This window comes from Narcine bancroftii, chromosome 2 (assembly GCF_036971445.1).
Source record: "Narcine bancroftii isolate sNarBan1 chromosome 2, sNarBan1.hap1, whole genome shotgun sequence".
NCBI lineage: Eukaryota > Metazoa > Chordata > Chondrichthyes > Torpediniformes > Narcinidae > Narcine > Narcine bancroftii.
In genome coordinates this window covers 37248500-37275536 of record NC_091470.1, presented here as the reverse complement: position 1 = coordinate 37275536, position 27037 = coordinate 37248500, and the positions used below count along the sequence as shown (strand labels likewise).

The window sequence follows — 27037 nt, the reverse complement described above, 5'->3', positions numbered from 1 at the left end:
TATATATCCAGTTTGTAATCCAGTATTTCCTGTCCACTATATATCCAGTATATAATCCAGTATATAGTCCACTATATAATCCAGTATATACTGTCCACTATATAATCCAGTATATACTGTCCACTGTATAATCCAGTATATAATCCAGTACATACTGTCCACTATATAATCCAGTATATCCTGTCCACTATATATCCAGTATATAATCCAATATATAGTCCACTATATATCCATTATATATCCAGTATATATTCCAGTATTTCCTGTCCACTATATATCCAGTATATAGTCCACTATATAATCCAGTATATACTGTCCATTATATAATCCAGTATATACTGTCCACTATATAATCCAGTATATAATCCCACCTCACTGACAAAAGGCAAAGGAGGAAAAACCCAACACCCAACCCCAACCAACCAATTTTCCCCTGCAGCCACTGCAACCGCGTCTGCCTGTCCCGCATCGGACTTGTCAGCCACAAACGAGCCTGCAGCTGACGTGGACTTTTACCCCCTCCATAAATCTTCGTCCGCGAAGCCAAGCCAAAGAATCCACTATATAATCCAGTACATACTGTCCACTATATAATCCAGTATATACTGTCCACTATATAATCCAGTATATAGTCCACTGTATATCCAGTATATAATCCAGGATATACTGTCCACTATATAATCCAGTATATAATCCAGTACATACTGTCCACTATATAATCCAGTATATAATCCAGTATTTCCTGTCCATTATATATCCAGTATATAGTCCAGTATATAGTCCACTATATAATCCAGTATATACTGTCCACTATATAATCCAGTATATACTATCCACTATATAATACAGTATATTATCCAGTATATAATCCAGTACATACTGTCCACTATATAATCCAGTATATACTATCCACTATATAATCCAGTATATACTGTCCACTATATAATCCAGTATATACTATCCACTATATAATCCAGTATATTATCCAGTATATAATCCAGTATATTATCCAGTATATAATCCAGTACATACTGTCCACTATATAATCCAGTATATACTATCCACTATATAATCCAGTATATACTGTCCACTATATAATCCAGTATATACTGTCCACTATATAATCCAATATATACTATCCACTATATAATCCAGTTTATACTGTCCACTATATAATCCAGTATACTTGGAGCTGTCCAGGATGACTTTGCCACTTATAACAAAAGAATCTTTTGTTGTCAGCTCCTATTGAAGAATCTGCGTGACAGGTTTTTGTTTCAAACTGCAGACCTTGTTTTTCCTCCTTCAATTTTGTTTTGCCTTCAGGATTTAAATGCAGAGATATTTATTCATCTCTAATTGCAATTCCCAGTCGGCGAGACAACATTACTCCAAATATATGGAAAGAAAAACACCGTGGTGCTAATAATCAATAGCTTCTCTGGTTATTATGTCAAGGTGGATATTTATGAAAGGTAACATTGGTGGTTTAAAGTAGAATCATTTGCAAAATGCTGTTAATTATCAATAAAATCTGATCTTTTCTTTCTTCATATGTGTTATTAGGTCCATTCTGGAAGGAGGTGGAGCTTTGGTGGCTGACTGAATTTCTTGCCCAGGCGAGTGGCAGGAAACAGAACCGCTGAAGGTCGCAGTTTCAATTTCTGCCCGCGAATGAAACATTATTCTACAATAGAAGGGGAAAGCTCGCTGTTGTCGATGAGCACGGTCGGAGCTAATAATTGCACTAACTCGCGCCTGTTTCTCAGGCAGTTGCCGGGGCAGCCCCGCCTTGGCCGTGGAGGCCCCGCCTTGGCCGTGGAGGCCCCGCCTTGGCCGTGGAGGCCCCGCCTTGGCCGTGGAGGCCCCGCCTTGGCCGTGGAGGCCCCGCCTTGGCCGTGGAGGCCCCGCCTTGGCCGTGGAGGCCCCGCCTTGGCCGTGGAGGCCCCGCCTTGGCCGTGGAGGCCCCGCCTTGGCCGTGGAGGCCCCGCCTTGGCCGTGGAGGCCCCGCCTTGGCCGTGGAGGCCCCGCCTTGGCCGTGGAGGCCCCGGCGTCGCGTTGCCTGGAGTGACGGAGGAGAGGCGTCCGGCCGCCGTTCGGTGTGGCTGCCCGTGATGGTGGTTCTGTGGGATTAAAATCGGCGTGGGCATGGATCCCTTGTTTTTGGCCTGGAGTCGTTTCAGGAGGCGCAAGTTCCAATCCTGCGCAGATATCTGTACGCAGTTGCTGGAGGAAAACGCTTACGACCAGGTACTTCGTCTTCTCAGTTCATTCGGGACCGGGATGTGGACGATTCGGCAATCAGTGTTTCGAAAAGTACATTCAAATGCAACTAACATTCAGGGGGATCCATCTGTTCCTGGCTTGGGTTGCATTACGGTGAAGTCCAACAATAAAGTTGTACTTTTAAGAATTTGGGAACATTTTAAGAAGTGTGTCCTTTTCATATGATCATGATCCAAGCTCCTCTAGAATATATTTCCCTTAACTGGTATCAAACCCTGACGACTTCATCTGAGAGAAGTGCATCCGACTTTCTCTCCTCTGATCACACCTCTTGTGGGTCTGGTCGACTCCCCCAACCCCAGCCAGCACTGTCTTGATTCTGAACATCCCTTTTTGTTTCTTCCTTGAAGAGGCTGAAGAGCAGGACCTCCAAGGTGGTCATCTCTGGATGCTATGAGCTAGAGACGGTTAGAACAGGAAGATGGTGCAGACAAATGTATGGCTGAGGAGATGGGACAGGGTTTCACATTTATGGATCATTGGAACCAGTTCTGGGGAAAAGTATAAATGGTATGGGTTGCACCTGAACATGAGTGGAACTAATATCTTGGCAGGAAGGTTTACTAATGCTCTTTGGGGGGGAGGGTTTAAAATACATTCTTGGGGGGGTATGTAAAGGTTAAAACTTTGTGTTTTTGATTCTTAATTAATTTTGTGTATCTGTTTAAGAAGGACTATTATTTCTAGTGTTACCATGATGTAATATGTCGTAATATCCGCACAGACTAAGTGCTTGCATCTCATTCTTCGACGAACTATGAAGGAGACCTGAGCTTGAGATGATTTTCTTTGAATGCGTCTTATTTCTTTTTGTATCTCTTTAAAGTTGAATCTTCTTTCTTCTTTGGCTTGGCTTCGCGGACGAAGATTTATGGAGGGGGTAAATGTCCACGTCAGCTGCAGGCTCGTTTGTGGCTGACAAGTCCGATGCGGGACAGGCAGACAAGGTTGCAGGGGAAAATTGGTTGGTTGGGGTTGGGTATTATATCTTTAAATACATAAAGCTGCATCTACAAAGTTATTGGGTTAATAAGATAGTAATTCGGAATATTGTCCCCACGCTTCCTTGAAAATGACACCGTTTGAAATGAGGAAATACTAGAACCTGTAAACTGTCTTCTATAAGGAGTGAGGACCAAAGTGAGGAGGAAGAGATGGTTGGCACACAGTAGGGACAGCTGGCTAGGAGTCTATGTGGAAGCACAGGTTGGCGCACAGTAGGGACAGCTGATCAGGAGTCTGTATGGAAGTACAGGCAGATAGGGCAAAATTGAAGCCTTTGGGATGAGTTGCAATGCAACTGGGACACTGAGTCAAAAAAAGTTACAAGTACAGGGCTAAAGACTTTGTATTTAAATGCATGTGCAATATAAGAAATAAACAGGATGACCTTGTTGGGTATATGCCTGCCCTCTGCTGGACATCATGATGCCCACATCATGATGTCACCCTTCCATATTATATATATATATATATATATTTATATATATATAAAACCCCTGTGTGTCAGTAGCCAGGTTAGTCTAATCGAAGTAAAGGATGAGAAAGCATCACATCTCCAAGTCTTAATTGTGTAAGTGCATACCTTGTAGTACATGTACAGATTGGCAGGTATGATGTTGACACAGATGGATGTCAATTAGAGCTGAATGTCCAAGGATGCACAGTGTATTGAAAGGAGAGGCAGATACACAGAAGGGGTGACATGACTCTTCTGGTAAAGAATAACATCAAATAATTAGAAAGAGAAGATGTAGGATCAGAAGATAGAAAGTCATTGTTGGCAAGCCATCAAAGGACCTAGAAGGATTAAGAGAATGGACAGAGAATTGGCAAGTGAAATACAATGTCAGAAAGTGTATGGTCATGCACTTTGACAGGAAAAAAAACTGGCAGACTATTTTCTAAATAGGGAGAAAATTGAAAATGACCAGATGCAAAGGGACCTGGGTGTTGTCGAGCAGGATTGACTCGAGGTCAACTTTGCAGGTTAAATCAGTAATGAAGAAAGCAAATGCAGTGCTGGCATATTCATTTCAAGAGAAATAGAATACAAGAGCAGGCATGTGATTTTTGAGAGGCTTTGTAAGGCACTGGTGAGATCTCACTTGGAATATTGTGAGATGTGGAGGAATTTTGTGACAATAAGTTCTGATTCTGAATTTCTTCATCCAGGGTGTGGTAAATCTGTGGAATTTGATGCCACAGGCAGTTGTGGAGGCCAGGATATTGGGCGTATTTAAGGCAGAAATAGATAAGTTCCTGATTACCCAGGGCATCAAAAATTAAGGGGAGAGGGTCAGGGAGTGAGGTTGAGTGGGGAAAATGGATCAGCTCATGATTAAATAGTGTGCAGACTCAATGGACTGAATAGCCTATTTCTGCTCCTATGCCTTATGGTCTTAAGACCTACTTTCTGTTCACATTGTACAGCTCCCCATTGTTTGGACTAATCAACAATGATTATTACTAAAGGAATTTAATAATCTTTTTCAGAAGTTTGGGTGAATTATTTTTTAATTGATCTCTATGTATAATTATGGATTGCTTATTTTTTTGTTATAAATCAATATTATACAATTATTAAATAATTTTTGTATTTTAATTCACATTTATGCTCTCTGTAATTCACACTATTATAGATGTGCTATTCTTAAGTATATAGTACATTTTAAATTTGGACATGCTGCACAGTAACCGTCCCAAGAGTCCATGCTGCTCAAATACCCCAATAAACCTGCAGCCTGCGTACGTTTTGAAAGATGGGATGAAACCCACGCAAACATGGGAGAACTTGCACACTCCTTACAGATTGTGCCAGATTCAAACCCAGGTCACTGTTTCTAATTGTGCCACTCGTTCCACTATTTTATTACTAATTGTATGGTTAAACTTGAAGTCTCATTCTTGTTTGTTATTGCCAGTCCAATAACCAGTTTGTGAATAAAGAGTCAATCTGGAGAGATGCACATTATTTTTAAATGTATTCATACACTAGTTAATGGCATTTTGGCAAAGTCAAATTTTATTGCCAATTTCTTATTGCTCTTAACTGAATGGTTTCCCATGCATTTAGAGTAGAGTTGACTAATATTGATTATGAACACTATACATACATTTTTTGGGTTAAGGAAGTATACCTTTTTAGTTTTGGATGAGGGTAACCTTTTGTAAAAGGTAAACTTTAATGCAAACTAGCTTGATTTGTTTAAATTATCATTTGATTAATTTTGTATAACATTACTCAAGGATAAGATCCAGTATGGTTTCAAAGGATTTATAGATTACACTGGACAACAATTTGTTTTCAAAAGGGTTGCTTCCTGAAAAAAAAATTGGGCATTATGATAGACAACTTCAAACCTAACACAGATGATTTGTGTTCAGATTTGCTGTATCACATAGGAAGTTGGAAAAACATTAAACATGTTAAATTCAATAAAAGTTAATTTAATCTCATAATGATGCTGACACTTTGAATTAGTTCAACTGACCTAAAAATGTTCTGCCGCTGATTTTAATTTGTACTCAGAATCTGATGCCTCTCGTGTCAGTGTCCAACAATAGTCTGCCAGGATTGATGGATTCCAGTTGTCCTGATGCTGCTTTTCCATAGTCACAATGTGCTGGTGAAACTTTTAGCCAAGTTTGTCACTGGCTGCGGGAAAGAAGTCAAAGTACGAATGCAGAAAATGAATTTAAGTAACATGTTGCACTTCATGGTTTTGCATGCTTGAAGTAGACTTAAAATATGCCAGGAAATCACAAAAACAGGCAAAAAAAGACAGTATATAGTAGGAAAATGTTAGTGATGAGCAGCCCAAAATCCATAAAATACACCCAAAAGTGTTCAGAAAGCAAAACATTCGTTGTCCTGTGTTAGTCAATAACATGCCAAATCTTGTTGGTGTGCCTACTTCACAGTTGCTTTGATAAAATTGCTTAAATAGAATGTAATTGAGTTTTTAACTGCATCCTAATGGATGAATCGAACATCCCTGAGCATTAAACACAATGTGTATTTCATACCCTCAAAATCTCATGATCCATGTTTTTGAAAGTTTGTTGATATTTCTGCTTACATTAAGTATCTTGTTTGAGTTATTGGCAATAAAATATTCTAAAGGTTTTTTTTTTATTTTATAAAAGAAGAGCATATCCCGATCTGCTGTTGATCACAATTTTTCACTCTAATTGATTTAATTGGGCAATTTTGTGACATGGATAGCTGGGTGAAACTAATCCTTGAAGGAACTTGAAAAGTTTCTTCAATGTCAAAAGTAATCCATGCGTTTAGTGACTGGAAAGTCTTGTCCATCTTGTCCTTGATCATCATATATAAGCTTTGTTCCTCTTTTTCTAGTTATATTTGATGTCTTTTTTGAAATTTGCAATCATCATAAAATTCTTGAAATGGATGTTTATTTTGTAGGCCGTGTGGAACTTGAAAACTCGAGCCTTGACAGAGATGGTGTATGTCGATGAAATAGATGTAGATCAAGAAGGAATAGCAGAAGCAATGGATGACAGTGCTATTGCACAGGTTGCCCGTAAGAACTTTAGTAAACCATTTTTGTTGTATAATTTACTTGGGTCTTGTTTTAATTCAATCAAATCTAGGTACTGAAGTAACAATATGTAGGATATTTGTCAAGCAGTAAGACAGACTGAAAGGTATCCGGTGGTGGGAGGGTGTAGGGGAGAGGGGGGAGAGAAGGTTAGTGAAATATTTAATTAATTTGTTTGAAGGAGAAGGAAGAAATGAAAGGACTAGGGAAAGTACACTCAGTGGAAAAATAGTAAAGGAAGGATTTGGATCAACAGATCCCAATGCAAATTTCTATGAAAATGCAGAAATCTATTATAGGTATAATACAGTGTATAAAAACTCATATATGTATGTAGAAACAAAATGACAAATTATTGATTAATGAATGTGATACCAAAGATAACCAACCACTGTTTTGAAATATTTTAAATTCTTTCAGAACAATAAAAAAAAATGGCGAATAAGAAGATTTTCTTTTTTGTTTGAGAATTATTGATAAGGGATCTTCAATTTTGAGTTGTTACTAAAAATGAGAAATAAATGCTTTGGACAAAGTTGCTGGACATGGAATTATTTGCCAAAGACAGTTTTGATGTGGATCCATTACAAGGAAAAGACAGTAAATATTTTGCACAAGAAGCTGAGGAGAAGGTAGAACCATGAACGTGGTGTTAAATTGATTGAGCTAAAAAGTGGAAAATGCACAGGAATGAAAATGGCCTCATTTGTTCTAAAGTGCTGTGCTTTATGTTAAATCAATTATGAGTCAAAAACTTAATTGAAGATTTATCTGGAGGTGCCTGGTGAAGCAACATTTAGATTTTCAATTAATTTATTTTCAATAAAAATTTTTGGAAGATTCTTTTATTTTTAGGACCTGGAACCTCTTTAAAACTCCCAGGGGTTAATCAAGGAGGAGGTCCAAGCCTGGCAGTAAGGTAATGTGGTTTAATTATGGATTCCTTTGATAATTTAGTAAATGCATGATATATAGTGATAACAGATTGTGTACAGTAGACTAGGAAGTGCTCAAATTTGATTACAATGTATGCACTGCATTGGCTTATTTCAGCTTGCTTGTAAAAAAGAGGCATTGGATCCTTTTAGAACCTGCATTTCACCCCCCCCCCCACCCCAAATCCATCCTTGTCCTCCTCATCGGAAGACCACAGTCAATACAAATCGGAAATGCAACGAGTCTTCACTGATGATTAATGCAGGTGTACCTCAAGGATGTGTGCTTATCCCACTGCTTTACTCACACTACACCCATGGCTAGGCATAATTCAAATCCTTTCTGCAAATTTACCGATGTCAGCACGGTTGTCGGCAGAATCACAGATGGCAGTGAGGAAGTGTACAGGAGGGAAGATAAGTTGAGTGGTGTCACAACCACAACCTTGCACTCATTGTTAGCAGAATCAAGGAGATGATCGTGGAAATCAGGAGAACATGAACCAGTCCTCATCAGGGGGTCAGCAGTATAGAGGAATAAAAATTTCAAATTCCTAGGGGTCAACATCTCTGAGGATTTGTCCTGGAGCCTCCATGTCATTGTAATCATGAATAAGGTTCACCAGCATCTATACTTTGTGAGGAGTTTGAGGAGATTTGTTAGGTTATGAAAGACTCGAAAACATCAACAGGTATACCATGGAGAGCATTCTGGCTGGTTGCATCACTCTCTGGTATGGAAGTGCCAACACTCAGGGTGGGGGGGGGGGGAGAGGGGAAATCTCCAGAGGGTTGTTGCCTCTGCCTGGGACATCACCAGCACCAGTTTTCACTTAATTGAGGATGTCTAAAAGAGGTGGTGTCTTAAGAAAACAGACTTTATCCTCAAGGATCCCCACTACCCAGGTCATGCTCCCTTCGCTCTGCTATCAGCGGGAAAAAGGTATAGGAGCCTGAAGGGGAGTTCTCAGCAGCACAAGGACAGCTCTGTCCCACCTTCTTCCCCCCCCCCAATCCCCATCAGATTTCTGAGTGAACAGACGCTACCGCACTTTCTTTTTCTTGCATTATTTTATTTATTTTAAAGTGTGGTTTATAGAAATGTTGGCCATATGACGCTGCTGCAAAACAACCAATTTTGTGACCTGTTCATGACATTAAGTTCTAATTTTGAACAACTTTTTTTATATAGGACCATTGACAACATTTACTTGCATCAAAGAACCACAGTTTTTAAAGGAAATACTTCTGGACTACTGCCACTATAGTATAATAAGAAAATATATGAATTTGATCATGTTTGGTTATGGTTCATATTGGTCAGCATGGTTCTGATTCATACAAAAACCTTTTAGGGTTACTTGACAATTCTAAGCTATGGTAATGACAAATTGGAACAGTACCATTTATTTCCCCAAACATGGAATGTATAATCTGTTGCCTTTATAATCTACGGCTTTTACCTGAGACAAAAATATTTTTTTTATCTGCTAGCAATAAGATAACGCTAATCAGATTTCTTCAGGGCCTGAGCATGAAAAAATTGCCATTTAGGCTAAAGAAAGAACATTAGATAATAGGGTTCTCCAAAAATGAATTGAAAGAATCTCGTACTTCTATTCAAATATTTTTTTTCACTCTCGCAGACCTATGTCACAATCTGGAAGACCTATCACTGGATTTGTAAGACCAGGCACCCAGTCTGGCAGACCCGGCACTATGGAGCAAGCTATCAAGACACCAAGAACTGCCTACACAGCCCAACCAGTGACGAGTGCTTCTGGTAGATTTGTTAGGCTGGGAACGGTATTTTTTTTTCTTGAAGAATATTTCTTTCAAATTTCATTTCTATGAATAAAAGATTTTTACATTACAATTAAAATATTTTGTCTATCTTTCTATAGGCTTCCATGCTTACTAATCCTGATGGACCCTTTATTAACTTATCAAGACTGAATCTAGCCAAATATGCTGGGAAGCCAAATTTAGCTAAGGTTTGTGCCAAATTTTAAATATATAGGCCCAGTCCTTTTGTTAGGTTGCATGGCCAAAGCTTATCAAGCCAGTTTAAGGAGTGGGGGAAGGTTGGTATTGGGTTGAATCACAACATTTGATGAAAAAGGCATTTACAAATTCTGTTTTTGCTATTTTTGTGAACATAAGAAATAGGAGATCTCTTGGTTCCTCATTTGTTCTCTTCACTAATCTCATGGCTGATCCTTTTGCCTCCCTAATTCTTGCACAAACCCTATAATGCTTTATTTAAAAAAATACAACTCTGAACTTTAATACACTCAGTGACTGAGCATCACAGATTTCTAAAGTTGAGAATCCAAGGATTTGTTGCTCTCAATGAAGAAATTTCTGCTTATCTCTGAATGGTTGACATTGTTTAGAAATTATGGCACCCACCCCAGTTTGAGACACTCCTTGCAAGGAAAGACCATTCATTAAATTTGTATGTTTCAGTGAGATGGCTTCTCACTTGTCTAACCTTGAGAGTATCAGGGTAGTCTGCTTAATATCTCTTTTATAGTTCAAGCCTACTACTTTAGAAATTAGTATCAAGATCAGCATTCCTTTTTTTTCCATGTAAAAATAATATGTAGTAATGCGTAAAATTCATCAATTTTTTTACCTGCTGTAAAAGCACACAAAAAGGTACCACTAGTATAGCCTGGTGCTCACAACAATATGAGAAGCAAATTACTTCAAAGATGTAGTGTCTGTGGATTCACCTCCAGTCCACTCCATTCACAAACCTGAGCTAGCTGATCCAAACCACTATGCAGTATGTCAAAAAACAAGAAGTCCAAATTTGGTCCAGCAAAGTAAAGTTTTTAAGAGTTTATTGGGAAACCTTGCTTGCATTCAGTGTTTGTTTCCTTTTCTTTAACCATTAATGAATCCAGACTATATCTTGATTTTTATTTTTTTGTGGGTGGGATCCAATAATGGCTTTTATAATGAATTTCTTTTCCTTGAATTCATCTAGCTTGTCTCTAGAAAACTATTCATTTATGATCTGAGATGTTTGAGTTTCTATATTGTTGAAAATGGCTTTTTTTAAAAAAAAATCTAGATCCCACATCAATATTTTGCACCACTTGTAGAAAAAGTTCCAAAAAAAATCATGTGTCTTTCCCATGTAGAGTAATCTATAAAATGACACTGCAGATAGTTTGCCATTTTAAAAACTAGTTCCTGGATTTTTGCCACCTATTATTAATGGAAAAGAGTCAAGCAGAAGCAGTTCTTTTATTACAAAAGTGGATTATTGGATGTGATTTTAATTTTAACAGTATAACATATAACATTTTATGGCACGGTGCAAGTCTTAATTCTGAAAAGGTTAACTAAACTAGTATATGTTTTATTTTTCAGGCACTATTTGAATATATATTTCACCATGAAAATGATGTAAAAACTGTAAGTTATCAATAAATCTCTAATATGAGAATATAGTTTCTACCATGGGAATATTTTGTGGCCTATGGAAAACCTATATATGCAAAAGAACCTGATGTAATTTTTTTTCATGAAGGAAAAGATGTTCTCACTTGCCCTTAACATTGAACGATTTTAAGAATATAGGTCATAAATACCAGCATGGAGTCACTGAACACTAAAAAAAACTCATGCACTTGTTTTTTTTAAATTTTTTTTATTTTTTACACAATAAACCATATTGACCAAAATACATACAGACATTTTTCTCTTGAATATGCACTTGTTGATGTAAATTTAAATAATCTACCCTACCACTGTTTCAAAATACAGAGTGACTGTCTGATGAAATCACTTGTATAAATTTTATACAATAAAAAAAACTCAACAAAATCAAAGAAGGATTCTTATGAACAGAATTAATTTACAAGTATTACATGAGAATTTGGATAGTAATGTGATTTGTATTGTTTGGTATCTTTGGAAACATGGAGTAACAAAAAATAATTAGTAGCTGTAATTTTTCCAATGTAATTAAGCTTCCAGATCTCTGTCTTTATCTCTCAACCTTGGTCATCAGTTGATTAAAACTAAGCTTTTTTTTTACTTTGGAGGGGATTATAAAAATGTCTCAGTTGATTAAAATGAAAGTAGACTTTTTCTGATAATAAATGTAAGGTCCATGTTTTGCTAGGCTTTGTTTGATCTTGAGGCAATTCCTATGTAGAAATGCTCAAGTCTATTCTCAAATGCTGGCATGTTTAGGATTCAAGAGCAAATGTGCAGATCTCAGACATTCTGGGCAAGATGTACCATAGGACTTCCTTGGCATTTCCTATCATTTTCCCCAGGGAATCTGTTTTCATTTCCTGCAGGAGAATTCATGAACACTTATTTATAATCTTTGCAGGCAGGGTTTATTCTTCTCTACTATCACCCCACCCTACCACCTGAACACCATTTGACCTGATGTAGATCACAAAGTCCTGCCTGATGCTTGTCAGTTGGATTTAACATGCTCTCAGTCAGCAACTTCAGGGCTACATAAGAGTTTAAGAGAAATGCATACCTCAGCTGTGGGTGACAGATCAATATAATCCATGCTGTTTTGACTACCAGTAGTCAATTAAATATTGGAAATATCTTAGTCATAGACTTCTATAGCATGGAAACAGACAATTCAGACCAATTTGTTCATACCGACTAAGCTAGTTCATTTTTCCTGCATTTGGCCCATGTCCCTTTAAACTTTTGCAATTCATGTGTCTGTCCAAATGCCGTTTAAACAGCATGATTTCCCCTGCTTCTAACACCTCCTCTGGAAGCTTGCTTCTTATACCTCATCACTCTGAAAAGTAGGTTTCTTTTAAATCTTTCCATATCACCTTAAATCTATTGCCTCTCATTTTTGGGGAGGGAGAAGATGAGAAAGTCTGGCTGGGTTGGCAGCAGAATATCAAGCAGAATATTATGCTGAGCCCTGGAACCCCTCAGGGATGTGTGCTCAGCCCGCTCCTGTTCACACTACTGACCCATGATTGCAATGCTAGAACCAGCTCCAACAGAGTCATCGTTTGCAGATGACACAACAGTAGTTGATCTTGTGATGACTTCTTCTTTGAAAAAGGACCACTCAACAACTTCAAAAAAAATTAAAAAAAAAAATAAAATTTCTTTCTTTGTCTTGGCTTCGCGGACGAAGATTTATGGAGGGGTAATGTCCACGTCAGCTGCAGGCTCGTTTGTGGCTGATAAGTCTGATGCGGGACAGGCAGACACGGTTGCAGCGGTTACAAGGGAAAATTGGTAGTTTTCTTCCTCTGTAGTTTTTCATCTGCAACACACAGCATGGTCTCGAAGTTGTACATGAAGCACATTGGAAATAAAAAGAAAAGACAGGAAGTAAAAGCCCTCCCTTACTCTGGAACCAATCTCACTTTCAAAACAGCTCACATTAAAACCCTTCTCCCCCTTAAAGTCCAACAAATGAAAGAAACAATGGTGTCATTAGCTTGCATACTCCTAAAACTTGTAATAACATCTCAGCAACAATTTAACAATACAAAAACATCTGGGGAAAAAAATGGTACATTCCACATTCAGTCAAAGATTCAGTCTGTCAGGAGGTTTGCGAGTACGTTGTGATCTGCGCTCTACCCCGATGAGTCAGCAAGCACTGCTGATGGTGTTTTGGGCATATCTGGTATTGGGGCATAAGAGGGGTCTATGGGTCCATGTGGGAATATCCATCCTCTTTGTGGGACCCAGAAACCTCTGCCAGCATCTCTCTGGTGGACACACTTCCACAGTAAACTGTCTCACCATTGGAAACTCCATGGAGCTGCTCACCTCTGATGCAAGCGTACATGATCCTGATGTCCGCGGAAAACACGTCCGTCAGTCAGCTTAACAACATAGGAGACAGGCCCCTCTGATTAAGAATAACTGAGTAGCCATTGCTGATAATTTCTCACATGGACCTTGTTATCTGGTTTTAACTGGCTTGTGCATGTTGATCACGTCCCTCCTGCTTTTCCTGTTTTCTCTCCATTCTTGTCTTCATTTCTGGGCACAGCAGGCCCAGTCTTGACTTGGGCCTATGGCACATCAGCATCTCCACTGGAGTGCGTGCAGTTGTATTCTGCGGCTTAAGGCGGTATTTAAACAAGAAACAGGAAAGCTGATGCTAAGAGAGTTCCCTGCCATCTTCCACTATTTGAACAGCCTGCTCAGCCAAACCATGTGAGGCTGGATGGAGAGGGGCCGTCCAGATGTGATGAACATCATTCTGCTGCCTGATCTCACTGGTAAATGTCAGGCCATCATCAGTGACCAGAGTGTCAGGCAACCCCTGGACTGCAAACACTTGCCTGAGTTCGTCTATCATTGGGTGGGCTGTAATGTTGCCCATGATATGAGCTTCTATCCATTTGAAATGCGTATCCACCATTACTAGAAACATCTACCTCATAAAAGGGCCAGCAATGTCCAAACGTAGCCGAGACCAAGGGCAGTCTGGCCACTACCGAGGGTGCAAATGAGCTCCTGATTGTATTTTCTGATTGATCTGAAGTGTGCATGATTTTATCTTGTTCTCTAGATCCTGATCCATTTTTTGGCCACCAGATGTAGGAACTTGCAAGGACTTTCATTTGACACCCCTAGATGAGACTCATGAACTTCCTCCACAATCTTTGAATGCGCAGGGGGAGGCACAATGACCCTCGTGCCCCCCCCCCAACCCCCAGAAAATGCAGCCATCCTGCAGACTCAATTCTGTCTTGCATTTAGCATAAGGCTTCAGTTCCTCTCCTTCCTTGATATCTGTAAATGTTACATCATTGTAAAAGGAAAGTCTTGGCTTGAGACAGGACTGGGTTCCTCTCTGTCCACTGTTTCATCCGAGTCTTTACAGATGTCTCTGACAGCCTCTCTGGAGGCACGTGTAGTATCCATTGTCTCCGGTAAAGGTAGACAACTCAGCATATTTGGTGTTTGCATTATCCCCACCTGCACTGTACACAGTAGTGCACTGGTAGGCTGAAACTGTGAGAGCCCAAAGCTGTATCCTAGCTGAGGCTAGAGATGGGACATATCTCGTCTCACTGAACAGGTTCATCAGTGATTTATGACATTGGCCAGACCTTCTTTGTCTAGCTGTGAATATCCCTTCTCAGCAGCCATCAGTGTATGTGAAGCAAAACCAATAGGCTTTTCTGAATAGTCCTCCATTACATGTGAGAGAACTGCCCCTACTCCATAGGGCGAGGCGTCACATGAAAGGTTATTTCCTTATCTGGGTCATAGTGAACAGATTCGCTGAGTGGAGTTCTTTCATACCTCTGAAAGCATTCTCCTGCACTTCATTCCACGGCCACTTGATGTTATTGTACATGTTATTGTACGGTAGGGCCAAAACTCTTGAGAGGTCAGGAAGAAACTTGTCAAAATAATTCACCATGGCAAAAATGATCCAAGTTCCGTGACGCTCTTTGGGCTTGGGGCCTCCTTAATTGCTCTCACTTTGTCCTCCACTGGGCAGAGACCCTTCAGCTGTGATCTTGTGTCCCAGGTAGATCACACTTGGTGCCATGAACACACATTTGCCAGTTTCAATTGTAGCCCTGCATCTAAGAGCCTTTTCTGGGTCCTCAGGTTTCCTCCCACCCTTCAAACCATACTGGGAGGTGGGGGTGGGTAGGTCAATAGAGTGTAAAGGGCCTGTTACCCTGCTGTATATCTATGTCTAAATTTAAAGTGAAATTTTCCACCAATGAAATGTTGAGTAAAAATTTCCATAAATGTAATATTTGTGATGTCAATAAATAATTATTTCAAATAAATTGACAAAATATATGAATATTATCTTTTATCCACTAGTTCAATATTCCCTGCCATTTATTCCCTGACTACTTGACTTAACTACCAGTATTTAAAAATATATATTTAGCAGACATTGACGGAAAGACAACTTCTCAGTAATAATTTATATTTTTTTTTATAACAGGCTTTAGATTTGGCAGCATTAGCATCTGAGCAGTCTCAGTTTAAGGATTGGTGGTGGAAAGTACAAATTGGAAAATGTTTTTACAGGTAAAGAGCTAGATTTGCATTAGGTTTATGAAAGTTTTCTTTCATTGCCTTGGGAAGCTATTAATTCATTGTTATGTTACAATGTTCAATATTTTCAGATTAATAAATACAGGAAACATTAGCTCACAATCAGTCTAGTAGGCAAATGACAAAGGATTATAAACATTACTACTGTAATGTAAAATTGTGAAACCTCTGACATCTGCTCATTTACTATTAGTGATTCTCATTATGGCCAATATCGCTTGGAAAAAGTTGTATCACAACCTGTTTTTCCTTGTGCTCTGGGTTATCATGTGTGCACTGAGAACATAATTCAATTGAATCTAATGATACAAAAAATATACTGTCATTAACACAAAAGCTTTCTGTAAAATTATCTCTAGTTAAAGTTTGGAGTTGAGTAAGAATTGTTATTATTAATAATTAATAAAAATTGAAAATACCATTGAATGTGGTATATTCCCATTGCTGTTGATTTAGTATGTTAACCCTTCTATCTTATCGGAATTGACAGTAAAACTCTGCCAGTATTCAGTACCTCCCTGTTTGCAGATGTTTTTACATTCTGGGGTAAATGCCATGAGCTCCGTGTGGACTGATTGACGTTTCCCATCACGTTAGGGTATTATTAAAATGTATACATGTTCTGATATTTGTGTTATTCTTTTATCCCTTGTGCATGTTCCAATGTTCATTTTACTTTTAATGTAAAGGTAAGGGTTCCATTATTGTCACGTATTACTACAGTTAGAATGTAACATACATGAAATTATTTAACTTTGTCTACCTTAAGAAAGACAGAGAGTCACCACTTTGTCTGGCCACCCTCACAGAAATGAGGCCCCAGTGAGGAACGAACTCGTGACTCCTGGTTTACAAGGCCAGTGCTCTTACACTGAGCTATCAGAGCTTCTATAAGGATAAGGGCATAAAGATTTAATTGTAATTTATTTTTATTCCTTTGCTGCATTTGGGAATTCTTTAAATCATTTGTTCAACTTGCTTACTGCATATTCTGCTGTTGAGCACTATTCAATCCATGAATGAGGTACTCTACTTAAATAGACATTGGAACAAAGGGCATCTACCCACATGGTACATAGATCTTGTTGATCAGTGATGAGTACCATTATTTTGCCACTTTGTGCATATATAAAAAAGGTTGTGCTAGTATTGTTTAGAAACAGTACCCTAAAATAATAATATATACTGTAAATGCATACTATCAATAATGTTTTCCAATTCTTTATCTAAAGATTAGGTTTGTATCGTGAGGCAGAGAAACAATTTAAATCTGCATTAAAACAACAGGAAATGGTTGATACAATACTTTATCTGGCAAAGGTAAGTAGCTATGTGCCAATCACTGCCTGTCCACATATTATCCCCACTTTGCAATATACGATGTAGTATTTTCCAAAGCAAGGTGCACATAAGTGTCGGTGGTGAGGCATCTGGTACCTTTTCAGCTCACAAAATTCTTGGCTATAGAATTGCTTAAAGGTGAGCGTTGAAGGAAATGGTCTCCCCAGGATGATGTGGTAATTGAGTGAGAGTTTGGAATTGGCCACAAGAAGACCTGAGAGAGTAAAATGATAGTCAAATCAGTTACCTAAAGAGAAATGGTGTTGGAGAAACAAGGGTTTGAATTTAAAAAAAAGGGTTGAAAAGAAGGGAAATTAAATTTTGTGTTGACTTGAATTCTGGAAAATATTGTAGTCTAAACAAATGAAGTCCAATCTTTTTAATGGTTGATGATTGGCGCCAGAAATGTTATTTCTTTTAGTCATTAGCCAAGTATAATTCCATTGTTAATTACAAACTCTAAATATCTGTGGTGTGTTAAGTTTGCACTTGCTATGTAAATAGAGCAACATAATAGCATTCTAACCTTGCATGTAAATAACAGTAGCTACTATTGATCATTTTACTCCATAGGCCATAAATTCTCATTTCATATAATATTGACAATTGTCATTTTGATCCTTAATCAGAATTAATTGTATGAATTTGCAAACAAGTTTTTGAGTCTGCTTAAATATTCTTCAATTTATTTGAATAGGTCTACATTCGTTTAGACCAGCCATTGACAGCTTTGGGCCTTTTCAAGCAAGGACTGGTCCATTTCCCAGGGGAAGTTACACTGCTTACAGGAATGGCTCGTATATATGATGTAATGCATATAATGTACCTATTTAAGACTTTAGAAAATCTATCCAAGATAAGCCAGCTTGTTCTTTTCCTAATTTTGCCACTGTATAACAGATTGATGTTGTTCTTGAATTTAACAGGAAATGAACAACATAGAATCAGCCACTGAATATTATAAAGATGTTTTAAAACAAGATAATACTAATGTAGAAGCCATTGCCTGCATAGGGAGTAACCATTTTTATTCTGACCAACCGGAGATTGCACTCCGATTTTATAGGTAAGATCAGGAAATGCCTTGATAACTAAAATTGTTTACAGGTTGTGATGTATAAGTTTTATTAAGCAAGACTATTGGTTGATGCAGTGTTGTCCTTAAATAATTTAAAGATGGTTTGCTGACCATTTAGTTTTTGTTCTGAGACACCGTCTTGGTTATCTCTGAATCTGTAGAAAGAGTAAAAGAAACACAAATTACAAAAATGCTCATCAAAATAGTTGAATTTCTCCAGAAAAATGTAATAAATAAAGATAGGTGCACAAATTCTGTTCATAATTGATTCAGTCACTTAGCCTTGTTGCCAAACATTATTGATGAGGATATTAGCCATAATAGTTGCTATATTCTTGTCAGAGTATAATTAGAAATCTGACCAATTTCTCCATTCTCATTTAATCTTTGTGAAATCTGACTGGGCATTGGATGATGGTTAATGTGGACTTAAATGGTTTAATACGCCATAACCGTTCCCCAATTCCATGCTTCCTTGTGCAGAAGTATTTTTTGTAACACCTCATGAAACACTTTCTGAAAATCTAAGTATTTCACATACACATGCTTGCCTCTGTCCACTGCATTCATTGTATGCTGAAAGAACTGCAGTAAGTTTATGGTTCTGAAGTGATGGAGCTGGACATCGAGTTCAAGCAAACGGGTGGAGCACATGGCCCTGCCTGCATCAGAGGTGGACAGCTTTATGTTCTCAGATGTAAATATCACCAACAATCTGTTCTGGTACAATCACGTTGACGCTCACTCCTCGAAAGCCTCTACTTCGTCAGAAGCCGAAAGACCAGGCGTGGACTTGAAGGGCTGACATGGCCTGTTTCCACGCCGTAAACAGTTATGGTTATTACCTTTGCTATTTATGGTCAAATAATGGATATTTGGTTGCCGGAACATCAGCAAAAGGGCACGTCTGATTCTAGAAACCTGGAGGATGAATCTTCACTTTCAACACCTGAGTGATATCTGGCAGTACAAGTCCTGGATCCTCCCTCTCTATCCCATTTATTTCATATTAGAATTAACTTTGGGCAGAAGCCTATCAAAGCGACCATTCTCGTCATCTGAGAACACAAATTTGCATGATGGTATTTGCTAAACCTCACAGATATGATCTTCAACTCTTGCTGGCCAAACCACTTGATGAAACTGATTTTGGTTGGTTTATTTTTGCATTACCTTGGTCTGGTACTTGATACTTGGTTAGTAAGAATTATTGCTTCCCACTCAGGCCACAGGTTAGATTTGGCAGATTAGGAGTCCAACATATGCCCATATAGGGAAAAAGGGAAACTAACTTTACATTTTTTTGCACATTTCTTAACAACGATCCATATATTAGGTAGCCAAGAGATGATATTAAAATAGAAATGCAAGAAACAAACAAACATATTTGAAAATATAACTGTTATCAATAGTTTCTTTGACAAAACCAAATCAAAGCATCCCAGCACCACAAAGCTTCCATAATAAGCATTGTTAGCGCAATGTAATGATCCATTAAATAAACTATCAAAATTTAAAATATTGCTGCAATTTGTTTGTTTTATTAGAAGAAACCATTTTTGAATTACGGTATGAATCATTTTGAAATGATGTTAAGGAAAGTCTTGCTCACTCTACAGGCGACTCCTCCAAATGGGTGTTTATAACTGTCAGCTCTTCAACAACCTAGGGCTCTGCTGTTTCTACGCACAACAGTACGACATGACTTTGAGTTCATTTGAAAGGGCGCGATCTCTGGCTGTAAATGATGAGGACATTGCAGATGTATGGTATAACCTTGGCCATGTCGCAGTGGTATGTAATTACATCAAATTTTGTCTTTGCTTTGCTTTTACTGAACAGAGTAATTATGATTTGGCAATAATTGCCAAATATAGAATGCATGAAAAGGGAAAGAAGCTGGATTAATATCAGAACATATCATAAGTTTAAGAAATGTGATTAAAATTATTTTGAGATGATGGCATTGCATAATAAGAGGTAAAACACAGGATTCTGTTCACACCATGGTTAAGTGAAAAGCACACAAATGCTGGAGAAACGCAACAGGTCAAACAGTGCCTTTATGTAGCAAAGGGCTCAAGCCTGAATCGTTGGCGATGTATCTTTGCCTTTGCTACGTAAAGGCTCTGTTTCATCTGTTGCGTTTCTCCAGCATTTGTGTGTTTTTTCACGTTGGATAATAATGTTCTTGTACAGGTTATTTTTAATTTTATCAGTAAAATATGTTTATTAGTGTATTTACAGTTGAACTTTAATCATTGCTACCGAAAGTCATGTTATATACCTCTGTCAATACCCATCTCGTTTTGAAATGCTGCTTTTAATGCAGACTGGTAAAATGTCTTAAAATAATATTGACCTACAATTTTGCTTAGGATGTCATGGTCATTTTTCAGGTGCCATAACATTAAGCATTAATTATGGCCCTGATTTTCAGATTGCATCAGAATTGTACAGGTGGCTGAGGTTGGATGCAAGAGAAAGATTAGCCCCTTATCTTTACTGAAGTTCCAATCAACAATTTAACTTCTGGGCACTATTTCAATAGACATCATCATGTGTTGGTGTCACTTAAAGTCTGCTTAGAACAACAGAACAGTTTTAAAGTGATGTTGCATTCTCCATATTGAGATTTTGATGCTATTCTGTGATAAAGGTGGGGAATCTTTGAAATGACCTGCAAGGTAGTTTTCAAGCTCCAAGTGGCCATTAGAGATCTGGTAAAGGTTTTTTAAAAAAAGGGAGAAAGCGAGAGCTATTATTCCTTGCCAACTGTGGGAATGTGACTTGGTATGTACGCATGGAGGCGCATCAAAAGGTAGCAACTTTGCATCAGCAACTTTGGTGTGACCTGGGTTCAGTATGGAAAGGGGTTCAACAACCTTGAGTATGGTACTGGCAAAACCTGCCTTTGTTGCTCATCTAATTGCCCTTGAAGTGGTGAATCGATGTAGCCCTGTTGGCTGGCAGTTCCAGAACATTGACTCAATGGAATGCTATATTTCAAAGTTAACATGATATATGATTGGAGGTGTCTTTCATAAAAATAGTCACCTGATACTTTTACTGTCCATATTAGACTGGTAAACTGAGGCAGCACAGTTAGTGGAGCGATTTAGCACAACACTGTTGCAGCGGTAGCAACCAGGGTTCAAATCCAGCACTATCTGTAAGGAGTTTGTACGTTCTCCCCAAGTCTGCGAGGATCTTCTCCATGTGCTCTGGTTTATTCCCACCATTCAAAAGGTACTGGGGTTCTTGGTTAATTGGGCGGCATAGATTTCATGTAAAGTATCATCTTCCAGGTGCTAATATATTCCATCTGGAACCATGAGTTAAATATCAAAGAAGAATTTGTTACCAAAATGTTTTGTGTAAAGTTCCTCCTGGTTTTTTAAATTGCTCACAATAAACGGGCACCTACATTTTTCATTTAAACTACAGGTACTGTATACTATGAATTATTCAAAGAGCTGAAGAGTTTTCATTCTAAAAATATGACCACGTGATCTAGGAGAAAAGAATTTGAGCATCTGAAGTGATGTAACCCAAGTTTATGTAGGTTATTCAAAAGTACACCTTGTATTTCAGGGAACAGGAGATATGAATTTGGCCCATCAGTGTTTTAAATTGGCTCTAGCCAACAACAATAACCATGCTGAAGCTTTTAACAATTTAGCAGTCTTGGAGATGCGCAAAGGACACAATGAACAGGTGAACATCTTCAATTCTCATGTAATTTGTTTCGCTTATAAACAAGATATTACATTTATTTTCTTTACTTGTATCTTTAAGGCCCGGGGATTTTTGCAGACAGCCGCAGCACTAGCGCCTCACATGTACGAACCTCTTTATAATTTTGCTGCCCTTTCAGAGAAGGTAATAATGATGAATCGATTTAATGTTACATTATTCTGCAGTTAAAAGATGCCTGTCAGCAGAAATACACATTTGCTCTCCTGACGAGTTCTGCATGTATGAGAATTTCAGAAGTAATCAGCAGAAATTGTGGTGATCTACTGAAATTAGTTTGTTCATCTCCACCCCATTGTTTAGTCCTTGGTTAATGGTTAGATACCTAATATGAGCAAGTTTATGGTAGAATCATTGCAGATGGCCACAGCCCTTTTCAGTTACAGATTAAAAAATTGGCCAGAGATTATTGCTAGCTACAGCATATGTGGTGGCATTTTGAGGTTTTCAACAGGCTTGCCCATGATACCGTTTATATTGTAATCTTCAAATTGTCATTTTGTGGATAGGCATTTGGGCAAGTTGCCAGGGACATGCTATTAACCATATCCAAACAAGAGTTGGCACATTCCAGAGGGGAGAATGATTTGGTTTTTTTTCTATAAATGCAAAATATTCAGTCCATGCTCGAATAGAGAAACTAAGGACAAAAATGTTTATAATGCAAAATAACAAGCAAAAAAGCAAAAGAGCCGTTCATTGGGCACCTGATTAGGAATGGTAGAATCTTGTTCATCTGATGTTGGAGACAGAAATGTTAGTGCCTAATCAAAAGATGCAGTGGTGCTCCCTGAATTTAAATCAAATTATGTCTGAACAGTTTACGAGGCATTGGACAGAATAGTTGGAGTAAAAATGAAGTGGCAAATTAAAGAAATGGGCAATCAGAAGTTTGGTGTTGCACGTGGACCGCATAAGTGGCCATGGAATAGTCACTGCCCATTTTTTTCCAAAGCCAAATATTGTTGGATGTTAAAAATCCAAAATGAAAGCACAAAGCACCACCTGTTGAACTTGGTTTCATGTTGAACAACTCTTGTGACTCCATTCACTTTTTTTCTGAGAAATGTTTTGTTTTATGAACTGACATGTATTCTAGCCATATCTGCCATTTTGTAAGATGTTTTGTTGTAATCCTATTTGGGTAATCTTAATGCTGTTTTGATGTTTCCCACCAAGTTGAACTTGAATATTGTGTCAACATTGCTTCCCATTTCCTGTGTTCCACCTCGTTTTTGGGTTGATCTGCTCTTCATTTAAGAGTGCAACCAGAAGAAAAATTTAGATGGCTCTATTAGAGTAAGGGCTACACTTGAACTCTACTTTCTGGACAAATGGTGGGGGAGCACTTTTGGATTAGTGACTACTATTTGTTGAATGGTGGTCTTTTATCATGGTAAAAGATAGGACTTTAACTTGAAAATGGGTCCTAAATTGGGGAAAGGCTCATTTCAATGGCATCAAACACGATGGGAGAGGATGGTTGCAGATAAGTAGATACCTGGCAAGTGAAAAGCTTTTAGAAGTGAGAGAGTTTGGGGCCAAGATGTTCCGGTAGAGAAAAGGGCAAGGCTGGGAAGATTATGGAACCTTAGTTAAGGGACTGGTCAGGAAAAGAAATGCATGTGTCAGGTATAGGTGGATGGGATAAAGTGAATCTCTTGGTGAGGCCCCATTTGGAGTACAGTGCTCAGTTTTGGTCATTATGCCATGGAAGATGTTATCAAGCTGAGAGGGTGCAGAGAAGATTTGTGAAGATGTTGCCAGGACTTGGATGTCTGAACTATAGGGAGAGGTTAAGCAGGTCTGGGGTTGCAAAATCACATGATCCTCTTACAATAGAAAGCTCTCCTCCAGACAATATGTGGCTCCAATGAGCTCTTTCATCTGTTGCCTTTTTTAAACAACAATCCATTAGTGAAGTCCCTTGAGCGCTCTTGAAAAAGCTGTGAGGCCCCGATATATCTAGCATTGGGCAGAGCGTTATTTCAAATAAGATCTGTTTTAAAGTGTTTGTATGTAACCTACTCTAACAAACCTTTCCCAATTTATCTCCCAAAAACCTATCTATATATTCTCACACGAGTCAAATCTGGTTCATTGCATAATTACCTGTTCTCTATGGGCTCGATCACAAACTGCTCTAAAAGGCCATCTCTTTGGCATTCTACAAATTTCTTCTCTTAGATCTAATACCAACCTTGTTTTGCTTGTATTTGACATATTGAAGTCCTCCATGATCACTGTAACATTGCCTTTCCTGCACACTTTCTCTAACTTCTATTGTAATTTGTACCCCACATCTGGGCTACTATTCAGAAGCCTTTAAGAAGGCTACCCTTGGAGTTTTTATCACAAAGATTCTATGTATTCTGATCCTATGTTCTTTCTTGCTAAGGATTTAATTCAATAGTTTGCCAACAGGCCTCCCATGCCCTCTACCCACCTGCCTGTCTTTTCGATAGGATGTATATCCTTGGCTGATTAGCTCCCTGCTGTGATCTTTCAGCCACAGCCCTGCTGTCCCCAGAACAGAGCATCTGCTGATTTTTAACAGGGCATTAAACTCATTGTTTTGTACACTGTGAGCGTTTAAATGCCGCACCACCTCTGTAGTCACCACCCTTCTCACATTTGTCTCCATGTTGCCTGAGCTAAAATTTCATCTGTTCCTCAGCATTGTCTTCTGTACTGTTGCTTCATCCACATTTTCCAATGTATTGAAACCACTCCCTTACAATTTAGTTTGAAGCTCATTCCATAGCCCTAGTCACAGGGCTCACAGGACCTTGGTCTCCACGTGGTTCAGGTAGAGCCTGTTCCATTGGAACCACCACCTCCACTTCACTGATACTAGTGCCCATGTTGCACAAATTCAAACTCCCTTCTCCCACGCCAATCTTTACATCATTCATTTAGCTCAATCTTGTTAACCCTGTGCTCAGGTAGCAATTCAGAAATTGTTACCCTTTTGATTCTACTTTTTAATTGAATAGAGCTGCTCCACATTGATCATCTCCATTCAGAAACATTTGAAGGCAAGGAAAAGGTTAAAATTGGGAGCAAAGATTTTAAAAAAACCAGTTCAATTAGAAAGGAAGAAGTAATATTGAGACTGGTTATTTTTCTAGTATATGCATGATGGAGATAATGAGAACAAAGAAGGTTCCATTGATCCCACAAAATGGCAAGTATTGGTGTTATCCATGGGGTTCAGTTGTTATATCAGCAAAATATGCTGGAGTCAAAGGTGCTGTTTTATATTTTAAAGTCCAACTAAGTGGAGTTCTATTATGCAAATTCTTAGATTAAAAAAAAATAAATGGGGCTTTAAAAATTATTGAAAAGTTCTGTCTGTAACTGAATTAAAGAAATTAGTTGGTATTTATACGGAATTCATTTTGCAGCTTAGTTTCCTGGAGTATCTCATTCTTCTCAGCCGCTTGTTAGAGCAGTTTAATATTTGGCAGGAAGGCAGCATTATCAAAGAATTTAAATAGTTGCTATCATTTTAATTCTTGGCTACTTTCTATTGGGCTTGAAGTTATCAATGGGGAAACCCAATTTTTCAGTAAAAACAACAAGTTGTAGGTGAAAATGGTCAGGGGACTTTTAAACAGGTTTAAAATTTTGAGAAAAACATTCAGTCAGTCAAGTTTGTTCTTTGCAATGTGAGATTTTACATAATCCCCCAAATCTGGTTACTTTAGGAAATGTAAAAAATGAACATTGAGCCTTCTAAACTATTGGGTAAAATATAAAAGCAATAGTTTGGAGTGTGTGGCTCCTTTGAATAGATGATCTGCAAAATATCAACACCTGTTTTGTTTCCTCCAGCTTGGAGACCTTCAGAGCAGTTATGTAGCAGCACAGAAATCAGCCACTGCGTTTCCAGACCATGTTGACACTCAACAATTGATCAAACAACTGCAGCAACATTTTGCCCTGCTTTAACTGTTGTGAATCCTTAATGATCTTGGGATAGTATGTGACATACTGTTAAATGGGAAGCTATGTAATTTAGTTTTGGTACTTTTACGACAGTATTTATGTTTACTAAGATTTTTTTTAAAAACCCACCTTGAATATAGAATCCTTGTATCATACTGTGCATATTATTGAAAAACCAGGCCTGTTTAATGAGGAACAAATTAGTTCACTGAATGTAAATCAGTGCAAAATGGAGTCTAATTCTCCAATTTTTATAAATGTAGTTTCAATGGCTTGTACTGTACAAATATTTCAAACATTTTTTCACAGTGTACTTGACTCTGAGACAATGCAGTTAAGTTTCATAACCCAACTGTCTTGAAAAGTAGTTTGGTAGTGAGTTTTGCTGGTGTGAGATTTAATTGGAATATATTTAAACATTGAGTCTTGGAAGGGTGAAAACTGGTGAAACAAGTTACATACAAAGTAATATCTTTTTAAATGAACTCATAAGTTTTTATATAGTCTGAATTCATGAATCATTTATTGTTTGAAAGGTTAAAAAATGATTTCTATGATATTTTAACCTAATTTGTAGAGGAAATTCTGCAATGATAACCAAATTAAATGCTTTTATCCATTGCAGTGACTGACACCACTGATTTTGTTTATTGCAGTTCTATGTTGCCATTGCTTTCTTTTGTAAATATGAAAGTGCACTTATCAACTGCTAGTCATATTTTGCGTGTGCTCTCTCAATCTCTATTTTATATTTTATGGGTACTGTGCCTCTATTAGTGACTGTTGAGGCCGATCTTGGAATGGCAGCCCCAGCCAAAGTTGCTGCATGTGTAAGACATCGCTGAATTGTTGTCTGCTGTCACTGTGCTCTCCGTTTAGCTCTCCACTCCTCAAGCTGATTCAAGATTACTCTCACGCCTTGCTCTAGGAGTTGAAGAGTACTTCGCTATTTTTTGCGGTCATCTGCTGTATCCTCACATCACTCTGTTGATTTTTAAGGCTTTCATGTCGTGCTTGCAGAAGTCCTTGAAACAAACCTGGGGTCTACCAATGTT

The 27037-nt window shown here is 38.2% G+C and overlaps 1 protein-coding gene across 1 annotated transcript; it reads left to right on the top strand.

Annotated features, from left to right (window-relative positions):
* The first annotated feature begins 1870 nt into the window (after positions 1–1870).
* On the top strand, positions 1871–26603 carry ttc8 (tetratricopeptide repeat domain 8). Its single transcript, XM_069916314.1, has 14 exons — positions 1871–2250; positions 6719–6836; positions 7710–7773; positions 9436–9595; positions 9694–9783; positions 11174–11218; positions 15744–15829; positions 17089–17176; positions 17895–18005; positions 18124–18263; positions 19895–20069; positions 21870–21992; positions 22074–22157; positions 25869–26603. The coding sequence occupies exons 1-14, from the start codon at positions 2149–2151 to the stop codon at positions 25983–25985; spliced, it is 1503 nt and encodes a 500-aa protein (XP_069772415.1). The 5' UTR covers positions 1871–2148; the 3' UTR covers positions 25986–26603.
* Positions 26604–27037: the final 434 nt, after the last annotated feature.

What these genes read in the sequence shown, in the direction of transcription:
- ttc8 (XM_069916314.1), top strand. Translation starts at nt 2,149, where the DNA reads ATGGATCCCTTGTTTTTGGCCTGGAGTCGTTTCAGGAGGCGCAAGTTC. An exon ending in GGTCCAAGCCTGGCAGTAAG is followed by an intron (nt 7,774 to 9,435) that starts GTAATGTGGTTT and finishes TCACTCTCGCAG; the next exon opens with ACCTATGTCACAATCTGGAA. An exon ending in CAATACTTTATCTGGCAAAG is followed by an intron (nt 17,177 to 17,894) that starts GTAAGTAGCTAT and finishes TTATTTGAATAG; the next exon opens with GTCTACATTCGTTTAGACCA.